The sequence below is a fragment of the Aythya marila genome (assembly GCF_965140915.1).
Source record: "Aythya marila genome assembly, chromosome: 16".
Taxonomy (NCBI): domain Eukaryota; kingdom Metazoa; phylum Chordata; class Aves; order Anseriformes; family Anatidae; genus Aythya; species Aythya marila.
The window spans coordinates 527070-541742 of record NC_139057.1 but is presented as its reverse complement, the minus strand read 5'-3'; the positions used below and the strand labels follow the sequence as shown (position 1 = coordinate 541742).

Genomic DNA, 14673 nt, shown 5'->3' with positions numbered 1-14673 from the left:
TTGGTTTTCACACCCCGTTCGGAGGGATGCCTGCCTCGCAGGGGAAGCAGCCCTCCCTCTGCTCCCCAGCGCAGGATCCTGGGGCAGGGGCAGTGCTCGGGGCTGCAGGGCAGCAGCAGTCTCTGGGTGGACAAGGTGTGTGATCCTGGTGTCCTGATGACCCCACCGGGATCTCTCTAAGAGCCTTCTGTCTTGTGAAGGCCTCCTGGGATAAACCGAGGTTCCTCACTCGAAGCAGAAAAGCACAAGAATAAAGCAGCCGCCTCCTTCCGAAGCTTCCAGCCCTCACGCAGAGGCTGTGGCTCCAGGTGGGTTTGCAGGGAAAAGCTGCAAAAAAAGAACCTGGAGCACGCCAGGGCCAGCCCCACGCCGCTAACAGCTCTGCCGGGCACAGAGCCACAGCCCGCGGCCAACGCTCGTGCCGACAGCGAGACGGGGGCAGCCCCAGCAGCGAGGAGCTGGGGTCTGTCTGCAGGAGGGTTACCTGCCCACCACGCTGCCTCCACAGAGCAGAGGCTTCGCTGGTAATTATAACAAGGGTTGACCTTTGCTCCCAGTTCAGCAGCCCGTTCCTTCCCCGGCCGTCCGAATGCAGCTGAGCAGTTCTGTTCAAACACACCGAAGCCTCTGCTAGGCATTCATTTCGGCTGACCACCAGATGAAAGAACAGCGCCTGCTGGCTGCCAGAAGGTCTTTCAATAAAGACACTCGCTATCGGGTCATTTGTCTGTGCTGCCTTTTCACTTCTCCATGTCAGAGGAACTTATTTCTGCAGCAAGGATTCATTCCAAGGGGCTTTGCTACCTTTCAGCGCGGGTCACAGAGGAGTAAAATCGTATTTACTAAGAAACAGATTTTGCTGCTGTTGTTTTTTAACGCGTACAGCTGACTAGCTCCAAAGAAGGCTTCCTTTTTGCTGGAGGGTGAACAGGCAAAAAAACCCCAGAGATAGGAATTCTCATTTGGAAATTGGCTGAACTAATTCTCAGGTTATCAAATTAAGCATTCCTAAGTAAAACTGACATCTAGGACAAGAGAAGGCATTTAAATGAAGATGAATTGAACAAACATCCTTTTATAGTTCATTAGACTCTCCAAGTGAGCACAACTACATGGCAAATGGCTGTACAAGGAGCAGGACACCCAGCCTACCGCACGAGGTCTGATGGCTGCACCACAGCCCCGCTAACTCAGGAGGAATTTGTGCTCTCTCCATTTTCAGCTGTCTGAGTCCCTTCAGGAATTTCAGGTTAGTACCCAACACTTCAATTCGACTGCTGCTGAGGAAGTCCAGGGCTGCAGATCCTGGTACCTTTATGGCCAGCTAAGACACGGCGCGGGGATGGAGGAGGCTTTGGAACACAGCCATCCATACAGCATCAGCTGCATTTCCAGACATGCAACACGGAAGCATTACTTCAAATCTTGCCCCAGATTTACGCAGTTACCCAGAGCCAGAAGCACTTTTATCCTTGCACTCGCACGTGCCAAGCACTCACCTCCTTGCTGGCTCTGCCTTCACAGCTTGGCCAGGAGCGTGCCAGGCTGCTCTGCTCGGCAGGGCAGGACCCCCTGCAGGGCACAGTGCCGCCCACCTCGCACCCACCATGGGCAAACTCCTCGCCACAGCTGGGCCCCTGCCTTCCGACCACTGCTCTCTACAGGCAGGTGACGTTACACCATCGTTACACCATCATTACACCATCATTACACCATCGCAGAGACAACCACCACTGAAAGCCTGCTAAAGACTGTTAGAAAAATTTCCCTTTCTTTTTTCTTAATTACGTTGTGTACATAGAAGCATAAATACCTGCAGTTTGGATTTAAGCCATCCAGAGTTTCCCTAGAGTAAAATGATTTTTCAACACCAGCAGTGTTTGAGATGTGGTTATCCAGCACTGGCATCTTTATGTTAGCTTTAAAAAATAGAAATACATTACAGAAAAGTTATTTTTTTTAATCAAATTTAATTTGGATTATAAATTTTCGTAATAAACAAAAGCTCAACAAGTCACATTGAGGTTTTTTTGGTAGGGTATATATTATTTTCACACATTTGAAACACCACCTTCAAGACAATAAAGGAAGCATTATTTCTGACACGATCTCCAATGTAAAAAGCAACATCACTACAGAATAAAAACAAGGGGAATGTTTTCCTCCCATCATCAGACACAAACCCCGAGCGTCTATCCCGACGCTCTCGACAGCATTACAGCGAGCACAAATTCCTTAGAATTTCTTTTTAATAAATACTGAGGCCTCTGCTACAAAGCTATTGTAGCCAAACCTTTAAAGGAATACATTCCTCCGTTTGATGTAGACTTGAAAACTCTCCTAGAAAACGAGCATTGGTCATTTTTCTTCTTTTTCCAACAGTCAGGACACAGGCTGAAGTTTTTATGGGAAACGGTAACGAGAGCAGAGTGACTACCAGCATCCTTTTTGCTAAGGAGATATGCAGAAAGAAATGTGTCCCCAGAGCCACCCCAGCCCAGAAGGCAACAACTCCCAGCCACGCGAGGCTTGTCCAATTTCCTCTAAAACCAGCGGGCACCACCAATTCTTTCCAGCGTTGCTGTTCAGCAGTGGCTCGCAACATCCAACTGCCAAGCAGCAGTGCCCCCAAGCACAGAGAAATTACTGCATTGCGAGTAGGAAAGTAAAAACATATAGTATGCTGCTTACACACGACAGGACAACGCCCGTGACAGGCTCCAGGGGAGCCCTGTTACACGTCTCAATTAACTCCCACCGTCGGAAAGCCGGTAACTCGCCTGCCCAGTGATGCAAAGCACAGAAAATTGGACCTACAACCACAGCATCTGAGAGTTTACTTTAATAAAACAGATTTCTGGACTCATATTAATGTCCTCCATTTCTTCTGAATATTAATGAGATGGAGATATCACGTGAAGACCGTTTGCACAGATAGCTCCATTGTGCTGAGGGCAGATTTGCCTTCCCCCCGTCCCCAAAACAGTTCAGAAGCTGACCCTTTGCTGGCTTTTCAAACAGCCAGCTAGCCCTCAGAGTAGCCAGGACCATGCACGATGCCCTCTGCAGTCTCCAGATGAAGCAGCCGAGGCAGATTCGCTCCCCTTCCCGAACCAAAGAATTAAGTCAACGACACGGGCCATGGACCCAGGTGCAACTGCACTCTCTGCAGTCTCAGTGCCCAAAGCCAGACACACCAGAGCATTTCTCCCTCACCACTGCCTGTTGAGGAGAGGAACGCAGCACAGGAGCGGCAAGGCAAGCCTGAGACAAGCTCACACCTCTTCAGCTTTTCAACGTATTCATCCCTTATAGAACTGAGATGAGTAATGAACAAGATCTCAAGCATCACTGGCGGTATTTAAAGTTTCTTCCAAGTAGTCAAGTATTAACAAAATGAAAAAGGAAATGGACTAGGCATGGACTGACCCTAGATTCAGTTCAGCATAGGGTCCTGCAATAACACTCCACCACAGATTTCTATTAAAACGGAGTTTTCCAGGGAAGAGGGGAAGAAAATAGAAAAAAAACAACTTCAAAAGCGTGCAGTTATTTCTGTAATGCCTGATGTTCATTGAGTCACACTTCAGTGCCCAGAGCCATGAAAACACTGCTTTTGAGGTGACATTTGTAGTTGCCTCATTACTCTTTTCAAAAGAGTTTTGCATCAAAGAGTCAGAGCTTCAAACAACAGACCCTACAGGAGTAAAATAACTTATTAACAGCACATGAAATGGAATTGCCAGGAACTGCTGATACCAAAACAAGCAGGGCAAGTGTGTCATCACCAGCCTGCGCTGCAGCAGTGAATGGCAGGCTGCTCTGGGCTTGAAAGCTGCAGGAAAAACAATGGGAAGGGAAGACCAGCGAGCGCTCCTTGCCTCCTCCCTGGCAGGCACAGACACCTGCCTTCATCCACCTCCTCCACGAGGAGAAGGATCCACGAACAGGCCTACCTTCGTGCTCTTTTTCAGTCGTTCCAACTTTCTTTATTTTCTTGGGCGATTTCATGAAGAGCGGGAAGATGGTCCTCAGGCCAAGGATGTCAACAAATTTGTGACAGTTGTCTGTGCCCTCGGGTCCAATCATGGCATGATCCAGCACCTTCAGGGCACTGCTGCGGGAAATCTTCTTCTCTCTGCGAAGAGAAAGCTGCAACTTAAACTTTTCAGGGACAGAAGGTGCTTTGAACTACGCTACTTCAAAGACACAGCATGAAAAGGGAAACTGAAGTGACGAGGGAAGTCACAAAGAGCCTGAGTGCAAGCTCTAAGCGAGATTTTCTTCAAGAAGCCAAAATATTATATTGACAAATACTCTTTTCAAGACCGTGGTTGAAGACAAACTATTAGCTTTGCTATTTCTTATTATTTTTTATTTCTTTTTATTTTCTATTTTATTATTTATATATGTGTTTTTATTTCTCAGTTATTAAGGAAGTTCTAATCTCTTCACCTCCTTACAAACATTAGCACAAAGAGGCAGAGGAGACTGGGTTGGGTACACAAGACAAATACTGTCAGACCAGAAGGATCAGGGCTTAGATTTAGCAATAATTCACTGTAATACAGAAGCGTGTTTGGTAATGGTAAGCACAGATTGGAGGAGGTCAGCTGCACTGAAGAAAACCCTTCTCCTGAACGCGTGTTCGGAGGGAGGCAGACAGACCTCAGCTGCTCTGCTCAATGCGTATCAGAGCGCTGACGCTGGTAGCTGGGGCCGATAACACACAAGCAGTCAGTTAAAAATTCTGTACCTCCCAAACCAGAAACAAAAGAACTTAAGTTTTTATAACAAAACACAAAACCTTGAGAACCTTGACCCGAGGCAGCAGGTGCCGATGCACTGCGGGCCAGGCGGATGCCAGGAGCCCGGCGCAGGCCAGCAGAGCCTACCTGCAGCCTGCTTGCCCACAGCTGCACAGCAACCCCTTCCTTTTCTCTTTGGAAGAGAATTTGTTCCCTAACAGCTATATAACTGTGTGCGCATTTACAAATAAATCCCCACAGAAACAAGCCATGCTCTGCCCCAAGATAGACAGAAGCACAGCCACCCCCCGCCTCACACAGCCGGCCGCTGGCACGTCTCCAGTGCTGCGAGGCCCAAGCTCAGAGAGCTGCAGAAGATGCCTTTCCTTTAGAGACCTAGCTGCCTGAACCCGTAACAACATGCAGACTAAACCAAAGATGTATCAACACGCTAGCCCAAAAGCGATTTCCTTTGCTCAGCACAACCACAGCCGCGCTCAGCACACGCCGGGCAGTGGTTCTGCAGCGGCACAGCAGCGAGCGCGACCCTGCAGCAATGAGCAGTGCGAGCAGGAGGCTCAGCACCACCTCCTTCCCTGTAGAGGAAGCTAAAAATAAAGTACTTCTCAGGCTAGACAATATAAGAAATGTTTTCAGGGGAAGTAATTGCATATTGATCAGCATTTAGGAAGGTTGCACAGAGCTGATCTCTGGAATATTCATTGGGTTTAAGTTCAGGCTTTTAGGGATCAATAGCTGCTTGACTGGACTGTCTAGAGTTGATTTTATTTGAAATATTTATTCTGCTGGAGGCCAAGTAGTTTATCTTAGTCTTATCTGGGTTTATCGAAGAAACTTTTAGCTGAACACTAATTCAAAGACAAGCATATGTGAGTATCACCAAATGGAGTGACCTCAGTCTTAATGGAGAACTCCGAATTACAACTTTATTTACTAACCATTGTTTCCTCCTTTTAATACCCTTGTGTCTCATAAAACTCTTCTGGTACATTTATTATTCTAAACAGAAAGGTGCAAACATTATTTGGACTTCCCATACTAGCATAACACCACCTCTTACTTTTCCAAATACTAGCAAAACAAAAAATACCAGACTTCATGGAAAGCGCTGCATAAAATGGTTCTGTTTAATTAACCAGAAGATTTAGTAAAGAGATAGTCTAAGTTTCCAAGGGGTCATTAGGAACAGCAGGACAAGAAACCTTAAAAGGATTTTAATAATCATAAAAAACATACCCTGACATAGCTGGAGTCAAGCTTTGGGGAACAGCACAGAGTTGTCCATTTTCACCTCGTTTTTTCTATACAGGAGCAAATGTTTTTGTGAGGGCCAGGAAAAGCGACTGAATAGCTTCAGAGCAGAAGGTCACGTTGCCCAAGCAATGCACTTTTCCATGAGCTCCCTTTGCTGCATTTATCTATGTGCATACAGATGCACTTTCAGTTAATAACTGGGAAAGCCACACATCATTTTTCCTATGCAAGAGAGAATGTTCTTGACACATCCCCTGGGAAACCAGTGGCTGCATCCCCTCCAAACCCTAACACAATTTTACAGTGAAAGCAATAAGCTTCCTGTCAGCACTTGCAGGAGAACTGACATTAAAAGCCTGCTCTTCTCTCTTTGGGCTTTATAAGGCAAACTGCATTTAGGTTACTAAGGCAAGGCTGAGGGCCTGTGTACTGCAAAGTGCTTCCTGACCTAAAAAAAAAATTGAATTTAATTCTTTATGACATTGATAAACTTTCCACTGGTGGCTACCAACCTGCTGAACTATCTTATTTTTGATAAAAACAATACATAAAATCCATACGCCCCCACTGCTGCAGAGATGCAAGGCAAATAATTGTATGTATCGTCGCTCTCATCCTAATCCCAAACTGACAGCTTCATTCCTGCTGCCACACGCTCTGTCCTTCAGGACTGCTCTTCTCCCAGCCCCCTCTGCTGAAGCTCCATGCTCGATAGCCCACCCAAATTCCCCTCAACACTGAAAGTCCAGGTCCTGTGCACCGCATCCAGCACACGGCCTGCTACAGTCATCGGTGTGAAGAGCATCAGGCACCCCACGCTCATTTCAGACACTGCCACTTCCATCCAGAAACGAGGAGCTCACGCAGGGCTGCAGCATCTTTTGCTGATGGCCACACGTCTCAAGTCTCAGCAAAACGGGAAGGAGGCTGTTTTCATTACTGTCTGTAGGAATCTCCCGAGCATGCTAAATGTTCAGCTGAAAGATGCCATGCTTCCCCGCAGCCCTGGGTGCGCGACCATTAAAAGAACAACTTGGCTAGATGCGTTTGGTAGCACTAGATACAGAATCCTGTGTTCCCTAAGACAGTAATGGAGATTCAAGCCTGATATCTTTATTCTTGCACAGCTTATCTATCTCGCACGTCAATAAACTTTCAACTTTGCTTATTCGTCCTTTCATCTCCACAGACTATGGTGCAATGATTAACCACCTCCAAAGTAAATACAGAAACCTGCAGATCTCTCCCCCAGGTTTTCAGAGGACACAGACAGGAGAGAAAAATAATCTGCCCTGTCTGTGGGTATGGAGGTCAATCACGACTGAGTGACATTTCTATTTGTTGTTGTTTACCATCAAGGTATGAAGATACAAAAGCGTAATGCTCCTGTGCTGTTCTCTAGATACCAGTCAGACTGCACACCTTACTTGCAATGCCAGCCTGCAGGTAGTATGGCCGTGCTGTTCAAGAGCAAGGAGCAAGAAGTTTACTCTGTCCAACTAGGCACTGTTCTCTCTAGATCGGATTTGCAGCATGGGACAATTCCGTTTTTTTTTTTTTTAATAATTAAAAAATAAAACACAAAACAACACACACTCAGGAAGAAGTTTTCCAGCTGGGATCCTGATACAGAGAACAGTAAACATTAGCTTTTCCCTCATTTTTGGACTCTATTAAAAATCACAAATGCTAAGTCCCACCCACATGGCACAAGAATTCCAAGTAATTAGTTCTGCAAGGATAGCTTAGCAGCTTAGTTCTCGAGGCAGAGGGAGGCTTCCCCTCTCGTCCTTAGTTTTGGAGCTTTTCTTTAATTAGCTTCAAGAAAACCCAGTGTTCCTATTTGAATAATCCACATTCAGTTATTTATTCAGTTCCCTGCTGCTGCACATTACCCAGCCATGCGCTGCAGGAATACATCATTTCTTGTTGGTGTTTGCTAAGCAGCCACCGCATGCAGCTTAGCACACCGGGGAAAGCAAGACAGAGCCCCACTGTGCCGGGTCCTGAGGAAGTCTCCTCTCGGAAGCTGCAATCCAGCACCCATCTAGGAAGCCAAAGGGAACACAGCAGAGAAGCCCTGGAGATTCGTGGTGTGACAAAAGACGTCACAAGTAGAAATGCATACTTATGCCTATTTCACAAAAGGAAATTTTGTACCAACATCCACAAAAACTCACAGCTCAGAAGACACAACACAGTGAAACTTGAACACAAGAACCAAAGGAAAAAAACATTCCCCTTGCAGAGATCCAGAAGTTCTCTCTTACCTTCGTAGGGGTCTTTTCAATCCTTAGAGAATTAGTGGCCTGACTTATTGGGGTTATTATATGTTGGGATTATTATACATGTATATTGGCCTGACCCTATAATGGGGTTATTACAGTAACACCATTTCTTAGGAAAATGAGAAAAATGGAGTTTGTACGTCTGAAAACATCAAAGTAGCATGCTGAGAAGAGAAAAACACGCTAGCATATGAATTGTATAAACAGAAAAATACAAACATCTTGCTAGAATGTGTGCTGGTAGCTCAAAAGCATGCAAGAAAGTCACAGTTACAAGTACCTAAGCATCAGATTCATCAGCTGTAGGCCCTCGCCTTTCAAGAAACGATCACGATTGGAGCTGAGCATCAGGCAGGAGCAAAGAGAGTCAAACAGGTTCTCCATCATTTCCTGTTCTTCTGCTGTACTAGGGTTGTGTCGTTTAAACACCTGCAGGACAAAGAACACAAAATTTCCCCAAAATGGAGGGCCCGGTTTGGTCCACACTGTTGCAGAATATGTATGAACGTTTTGCATCACAACCTTCAACACCTGACACGCAGAAGCCTGCAGCCATCAGAGCAGCAATCACACATCACCGATGCATTCTCTCTTGTAGCTGTGCTGCCCTTTTTGCTGTCCTGACCGTATCCCAACAGCTGTGCAGCAGGCTAACGCATGACTAGAAAGACAATGCAGGGCCTCCAAAGGGAAAGGTAAATTCACTGATTACACAATTCACAGAACTATGCGGATAAGCTTGCTAGAAGAGAACACCCAGGCGTAATGCACACCTGAATGATCTGCTCTGCAGCACCCTAACGTACGGACGCTGCTATCACCTATTCAAGAAATGTAAGTGAACAAAAGAACATTTTTACCTCCAGCCAGCTCAACAGCAGAAGCAATGCTGCACAGTGCTTGCAGTGGAAAATACTAAAGATGGACAAATTCTAACCTCCTCTCCAACCCTCCACACAAGTATAACAAAATAATTTAACTTTTGTGTACCTCGATGTTAACATCTGTTAAACAGGGATTGACCTCACTTAGCACGGACAATACATGTGAGTGGAAGTTACTGGGGGCCTATGCCACCACTACACATGAAGCATTATCACATTTCGGTATCTGCAGATTCCTAGGACAGCACTACACCCAGGATCCGTTCCACTTGCTCACAACCCAGCCTGAGTCTCCCAACGGTTGAGGATGTATGTGAATTACTCACAGATAACTGCTGAAGCAGCACATCGATCCCATCCAGCTCCCCGAGCAATTCTCTGTTGTCTAGACGGGAGTGGGGGGAAGGGGGAAAACAGAGAGAAAAATGAAGCTAACTGTCAGATTTTACTGCCATCTAACACTGATACATCAGCAAACAAAATCAATAGGGCTTGACAGAGTACAAAAGCTGCAGAAAAAGAGAGGGCGCATGCGTACAGGAGAGAGCATACACAGGAGAGCGAGCACAGGCAAAGGGGAGCCAAAGGCAAAAGAGTGCAGTCATGATCTGAAACAAGCCTGGGGCCTATCCTAACAGAATATCAATACCAGAGGCATGTCTCACCATCATTATTCTGAAGCAAAATAGCCAGCACCTCACTGCAGTACAGCTTGTTGGCATCAAACGGCATCTTAGCCTGTTGGTGGAAGGAACAAAACAAAGACCCATCAGGGCACTGCTCCGTGTTTCACTGAATCTGAAGAACGCACTGATCAAATCACTGAACATATAAGCAACACTTGAAGCAAAACACAACAGCAGCAATTCTGCAGTATGACTCAGTGACCAAATAATAATTCTTCCTGATTCAGGGGTGACAGTGTGTACGTGTGTCCACACGCATATGCCAAAAACCAACTCTGATCCTTTGCGTTATCCTACATAATTACAATTGCCCAAGGTGATTCAAAAAACCTCACAACGGACTCCAGCTGTCACCTTCTCAGAAGTTTTCCATGATATTGTATGTAGTATGCATATGCATGGGCTCATCCCTATTCTGAAAGGCCGCACCTGCCACCAAAAATGGAATTTCAGAAAACACAGCACAGTAACATTGAACAGTAGCGGTCAAAGTTTGATGAGGACCAAACGCTGCAATTGGCTTTAGCCTGCACAGTCACATAACATTCCTTTCATACACTCCCTCTGCTAACCAGATAACAGAAAGCGGTTTGCAGTTACTATAAAAAAATTAAAAATCTTAAAAATCATCAGTAACTAGCCGTTTGTATTTCACTCTTCAAGAAAAAAAAAAAAAGTACAAAGTAGTAAGTGCTGGGCTTAACACATCCTATTTGTCACCCCCATTTCTCCCCTCTAATACACAAGTACCTGCAGCTTGATTGAGCAAACCTGGCTGTGCCAGGCTATGTGTGGGCCAATTATCTCAGCCAGCTACCCAAAGGTCACAGTACACAAGTATCCTGCAACAAAAACATGAAAAGCAGGAAGATCCCAAATGCCACGAGTATTGACTTTAAATAAAGCTTTGCATTGAGAACAATCCCCAAGCGCTCTGTAGATGATGGTGTTTATAGCAACCACGTCTCACTGGCATGAAAGGGGGATGTAGGCAGGTGCCTGGTGCTACACAACCCTACCTGCTACCATCACAGCACATACCGACTGCTGTTGTACAAGCGTTAGGAAATAACGTCCTGTTCTTTCAAGGCTGCACAAAACACCAAACCCTGCTTGTGTTTGGAGAAAGGAGCTATTAAGCTTCCCCATCTGAGCTTTCTCAGGCAATTCTGACAGTCAGAATACAATTATGCAACCTGAAATGCAGTCAGAGAACAGAAATACACACCGTGCCATGTGCCAGATGTCCTCACCAACTCCTAGACAGAAACCTGATTTTAAAAATCATCCTAAAGACGGTCTTCAGCAGCAGAGCACTCTACGCAGATGCTGATACCGCTTTAATCCTAAACACATCTGTCAGGGCGAGAGATTCCAGACCAAGTGCTGCCAATAGCAAAAGCTCCTGGGCAAGGATTTTTATTAGCGTGCATCTCCCCACCATGACAGCTTGTAAGCAAAAAAAAAAAGCACTGCCTGATCACACTTCCCCAAACCCAGAGGGAGTTAACACATGCCAGAGCAAAGGCAGCACACACATTCGCAAGCCTTTAACATTCATGTTCTGCTGCACCAAGCGGGGCAATCCAAGTTGTGATTATTTTGCTTTCCCAAGTTTCTACGTCTTTCAGCTGCAAGAGTAATTATAAAGCAGACAGCAGACCTACACTCAGTACATACCTGCCTGGAATAAAATTAACTTCACTTTTTGTATTTAAGCGGAAGGGAATATAATTATGTTACTACCTGTAGTGAGAAATTACAGGTTATTTCTGCTAACAAGTGTGTGAGGGGCACAGAGGAGTATCTGCATGATTACAAAGCTGTTAGAATATTTTTGTGACTCAGAGGTCACAGTAACTGTACAGACATTTAAATGTGGAAGTGCTAATGCCTTACTAAACAAGTCAGGAGAAAGCAAGCCCAGGATCCGTTCTCTAAATTTCCTTCGCTAGCTCTGTAAGCGAGCTGAGCTATCAATTCATTCCCTAGAATATTTTTCCAGGGAATGTTTAGGCATCTTTACACAAAAGACAGAGTTAAACAGTGCAACTCACTGCCACAGCTGCTCAAAATATTAACAAGGAAATGTGAAATCAAAAGGCAATTACATGAGCTCCAAGAAAAAGCCACCACTGGTTAAAGACACCTCTAGAAATCAAAAATGTGTTTGAGATATAGCAAACAAATCCATAAAATACATAAGCTTCCCTGCTTACTGATCAGCTTTTTACATTCCTGCTGGTTTTAGCCATGGACCAGAAATCTACTCTACAGGAATCATACAAACAGAGAACAGACACGCTCTGCTGTACGAAGCTTACAATATAATGACAAGACACAAGTACATCCATTTAAACTAAAAATGCAGAAAACGCAAGCTCTGAATTCTAACTTGATTTTTGTGCCTAACAGCTTCTCCACCACACACACAAGCGCACGTGCAAACTTGGCTTATTTTAGGCAATGTTTAAAGTTCACATTAAGTGGCTTACAGAAGGCAGGCACTGGCAGCACTCTGCTGATGCCTGAGCTAGGAATGCTAAGGTAATACAGCTACTCGGGTAGCCAGATCGGGGGTTGTAGCCCACATTCTGTTTTGTGCTGCTGTGAAGTCTCTGACACTGCAATAAAGGGAAGACCATAGCTCTCGTGGTAGGACCAAGGACATGTTAACAAAGAACTCCCCAGAAACAAACAAAAACCAAAGATGTTCAAGAGGACACATTACAGGTAACTTCCCAGGCAAACACTACAGAAATGAGACACCTTCTGCTCAGGGACACACCACAACACGTAGAGCTCCTTACACATAAAGCCAGCTCTTCCAATTTTGCTAGTTTACAACAAGTTAGATGGAATATACAGCAAGTTAGATGGAATGCTACCTCAAGCACAGCAGCTTCCAGACCAGTGGTTTGTCAGTTTTTATTGTGCTAACTCCCAAACGTTAACAGAAAAAAAAGCTCACCTTCAGCCTCTTGAGCAACCACTGCATGAGGCCCTGCTGCGCAGCTTCTGTGCACATCTCTGGTCGGAACTCTGCCATGTTCTCCACGATTGCTGAGAAGAAAGGCACAGAAAGCATGCATTTCCCCCATCCACAGTTCAGCTTGCACCTGTATCAACACAGCTTTGCCAGGTCCTTTCTAGGGCCGCACTGTTCTGGTTAAAGTTGCATCCTATTTGCAACGCTCTATTTTTTGAGTGAGACTTCAGCTGGGGTGTATGACATTGTCTCACTGCTTTGGGCAGCGTGACACCAGCTCTTGCTGGAAGCAGCCTAGGATACCTGCCCTTTACTGAAGTAACAATGCTCACTGCACAAAAAAAAAAAAAACACAAGATTTTACTGCTGCTGTGCAGGAACAAAAGTCCAAAACTAGTTTCCAGTCTGCCTCATTCTTCCAGTCCCTGGGAAGGACAAAGATTCATAGGGATTACTGTCCTGAATGACTGAAAGGTGGGGATGATTGTCTCAGTGTTAATAAACGAAACACGTTGCAAAACAGTTACTGTGCTGTGCAAAGATTGAGGAACAGAGGGGTAATAATGATGTAATTGTATGAAATGCAACCGTTTTACTACCTGAAAGTTAAATATATTGGTAAGAAACAGCACACACAACCGAGCAGAGCTCACAGACAAGTACACAGAAAATACGTGGTCAGTAGAGCATCCATTCTAGTCCAGTACACAGAATTTCATCTGTCTATGTGCACATTAACGTAACGGCTCTGGGAAGAGGCACCTCACCACTGCTCGTGCAACAAATGCTAGCTGAAGGGGTTAGACTTCACCGTGAGTTACAATTGTGCTTGAATGAATCCTGCACTAGGGTCTCTACCTCAGTGTTGGCAGCTCAAGGGCAGGGCAGGTCAGAAGGAAAGGAGGGGGTGGGATAGCCCTCCCTCCCCACGTTGTACAAGAGGGGCAAAGAAGCGAGAGGCTGTGCAGCAGCCACTTACCTAGCGTGTTGTGGACACCATCAGCTTCCTCCTTCACACTTTCATCCAGGCGCTCTAAATTCTGGACCAGCAACGCCACAACTTGGCCCTCCACCTAAATCACCGTGGTCACAGGAGAGAAAAACATGAGAGAAGACTGAAAAAAGGAAAAGAGAGGAAGAAGTGGAGGGAGGAAGGTCTAAAACAAAAAATAATCAATAAGCCCCACTGGAACATCCTGCTAGACATGATTCTGGTTGGGAGACAGTAACAACGTTGCTCTAAAATCTCAGAAGCAGCAAAGGATTCACCAAACAAATCTGCCACTATGCTTGTCTTAATTAAACAACTTTTAGGTTTCAGATTGAACAGAAAAACATCTGGAGGAAAAAACAAACCTTGTCACACACTTATTTCCCACATCAACCCTGATTGATTTATAATCCCACAGAGTTCTGAAATGCCAGGCACCACAAAGCACCTCACTCTAGCTAGCTCTCAGCTCTGCGAGCAGTTCCACTTTCAACGTCTTACCACTGGCCTGTCTACATGTTTGTTATACCCTCCACCTTAATAGGTGCAAGAAGCTGAAGGCACAATGCTCACGCATGCAGATTCAAAGCTTAGTAAAATGAAGGCGCCACGTTGCCTCCAGAGAGCTAACAAAACCCCGACAGCAAAGCAAGAGCAAGAGCAGGAATCTACACGGGCAGCGGAGGTTGCAGCCCTCTCGCCACAAGTCTGCTCTTAAAGCTGGAATTGGACAGAGTCCAGCTTGACTTCAGCTAACCCCCTATTGTGGAGCTAAGCTTGGAAGAGTTGAACAAAATAAGATTTGCAATTCA

General features: G+C 45.5%; 1 protein-coding gene across 1 annotated transcript in view; it reads right to left on the bottom strand.

Moving 5' to 3' along the window:
* The window catches only part of CTNNBL1 (catenin beta like 1), a 46580-nt gene that overhangs the window by 17047 nt on the left and 14860 nt on the right, over nt 1–14673 (bottom strand). The window contains exons 6-11 of the mRNA XM_082773640.1: nt 13850–13943; nt 12853–12944; nt 9861–9933; nt 9522–9580; nt 8592–8740; nt 3957–4138 (exon numbers count right to left, since the gene is read on the bottom strand). Coding sequence (XP_082629766.1) covers nt 3957–4138; nt 8592–8740; nt 9522–9580; nt 9861–9933; nt 12853–12944; nt 13850–13943 — 649 coding nt within the window. The remainder of the gene's footprint in view (nt 1–3956; nt 4139–8591; nt 8741–9521; nt 9581–9860; nt 9934–12852; nt 12945–13849; nt 13944–14673) is intronic.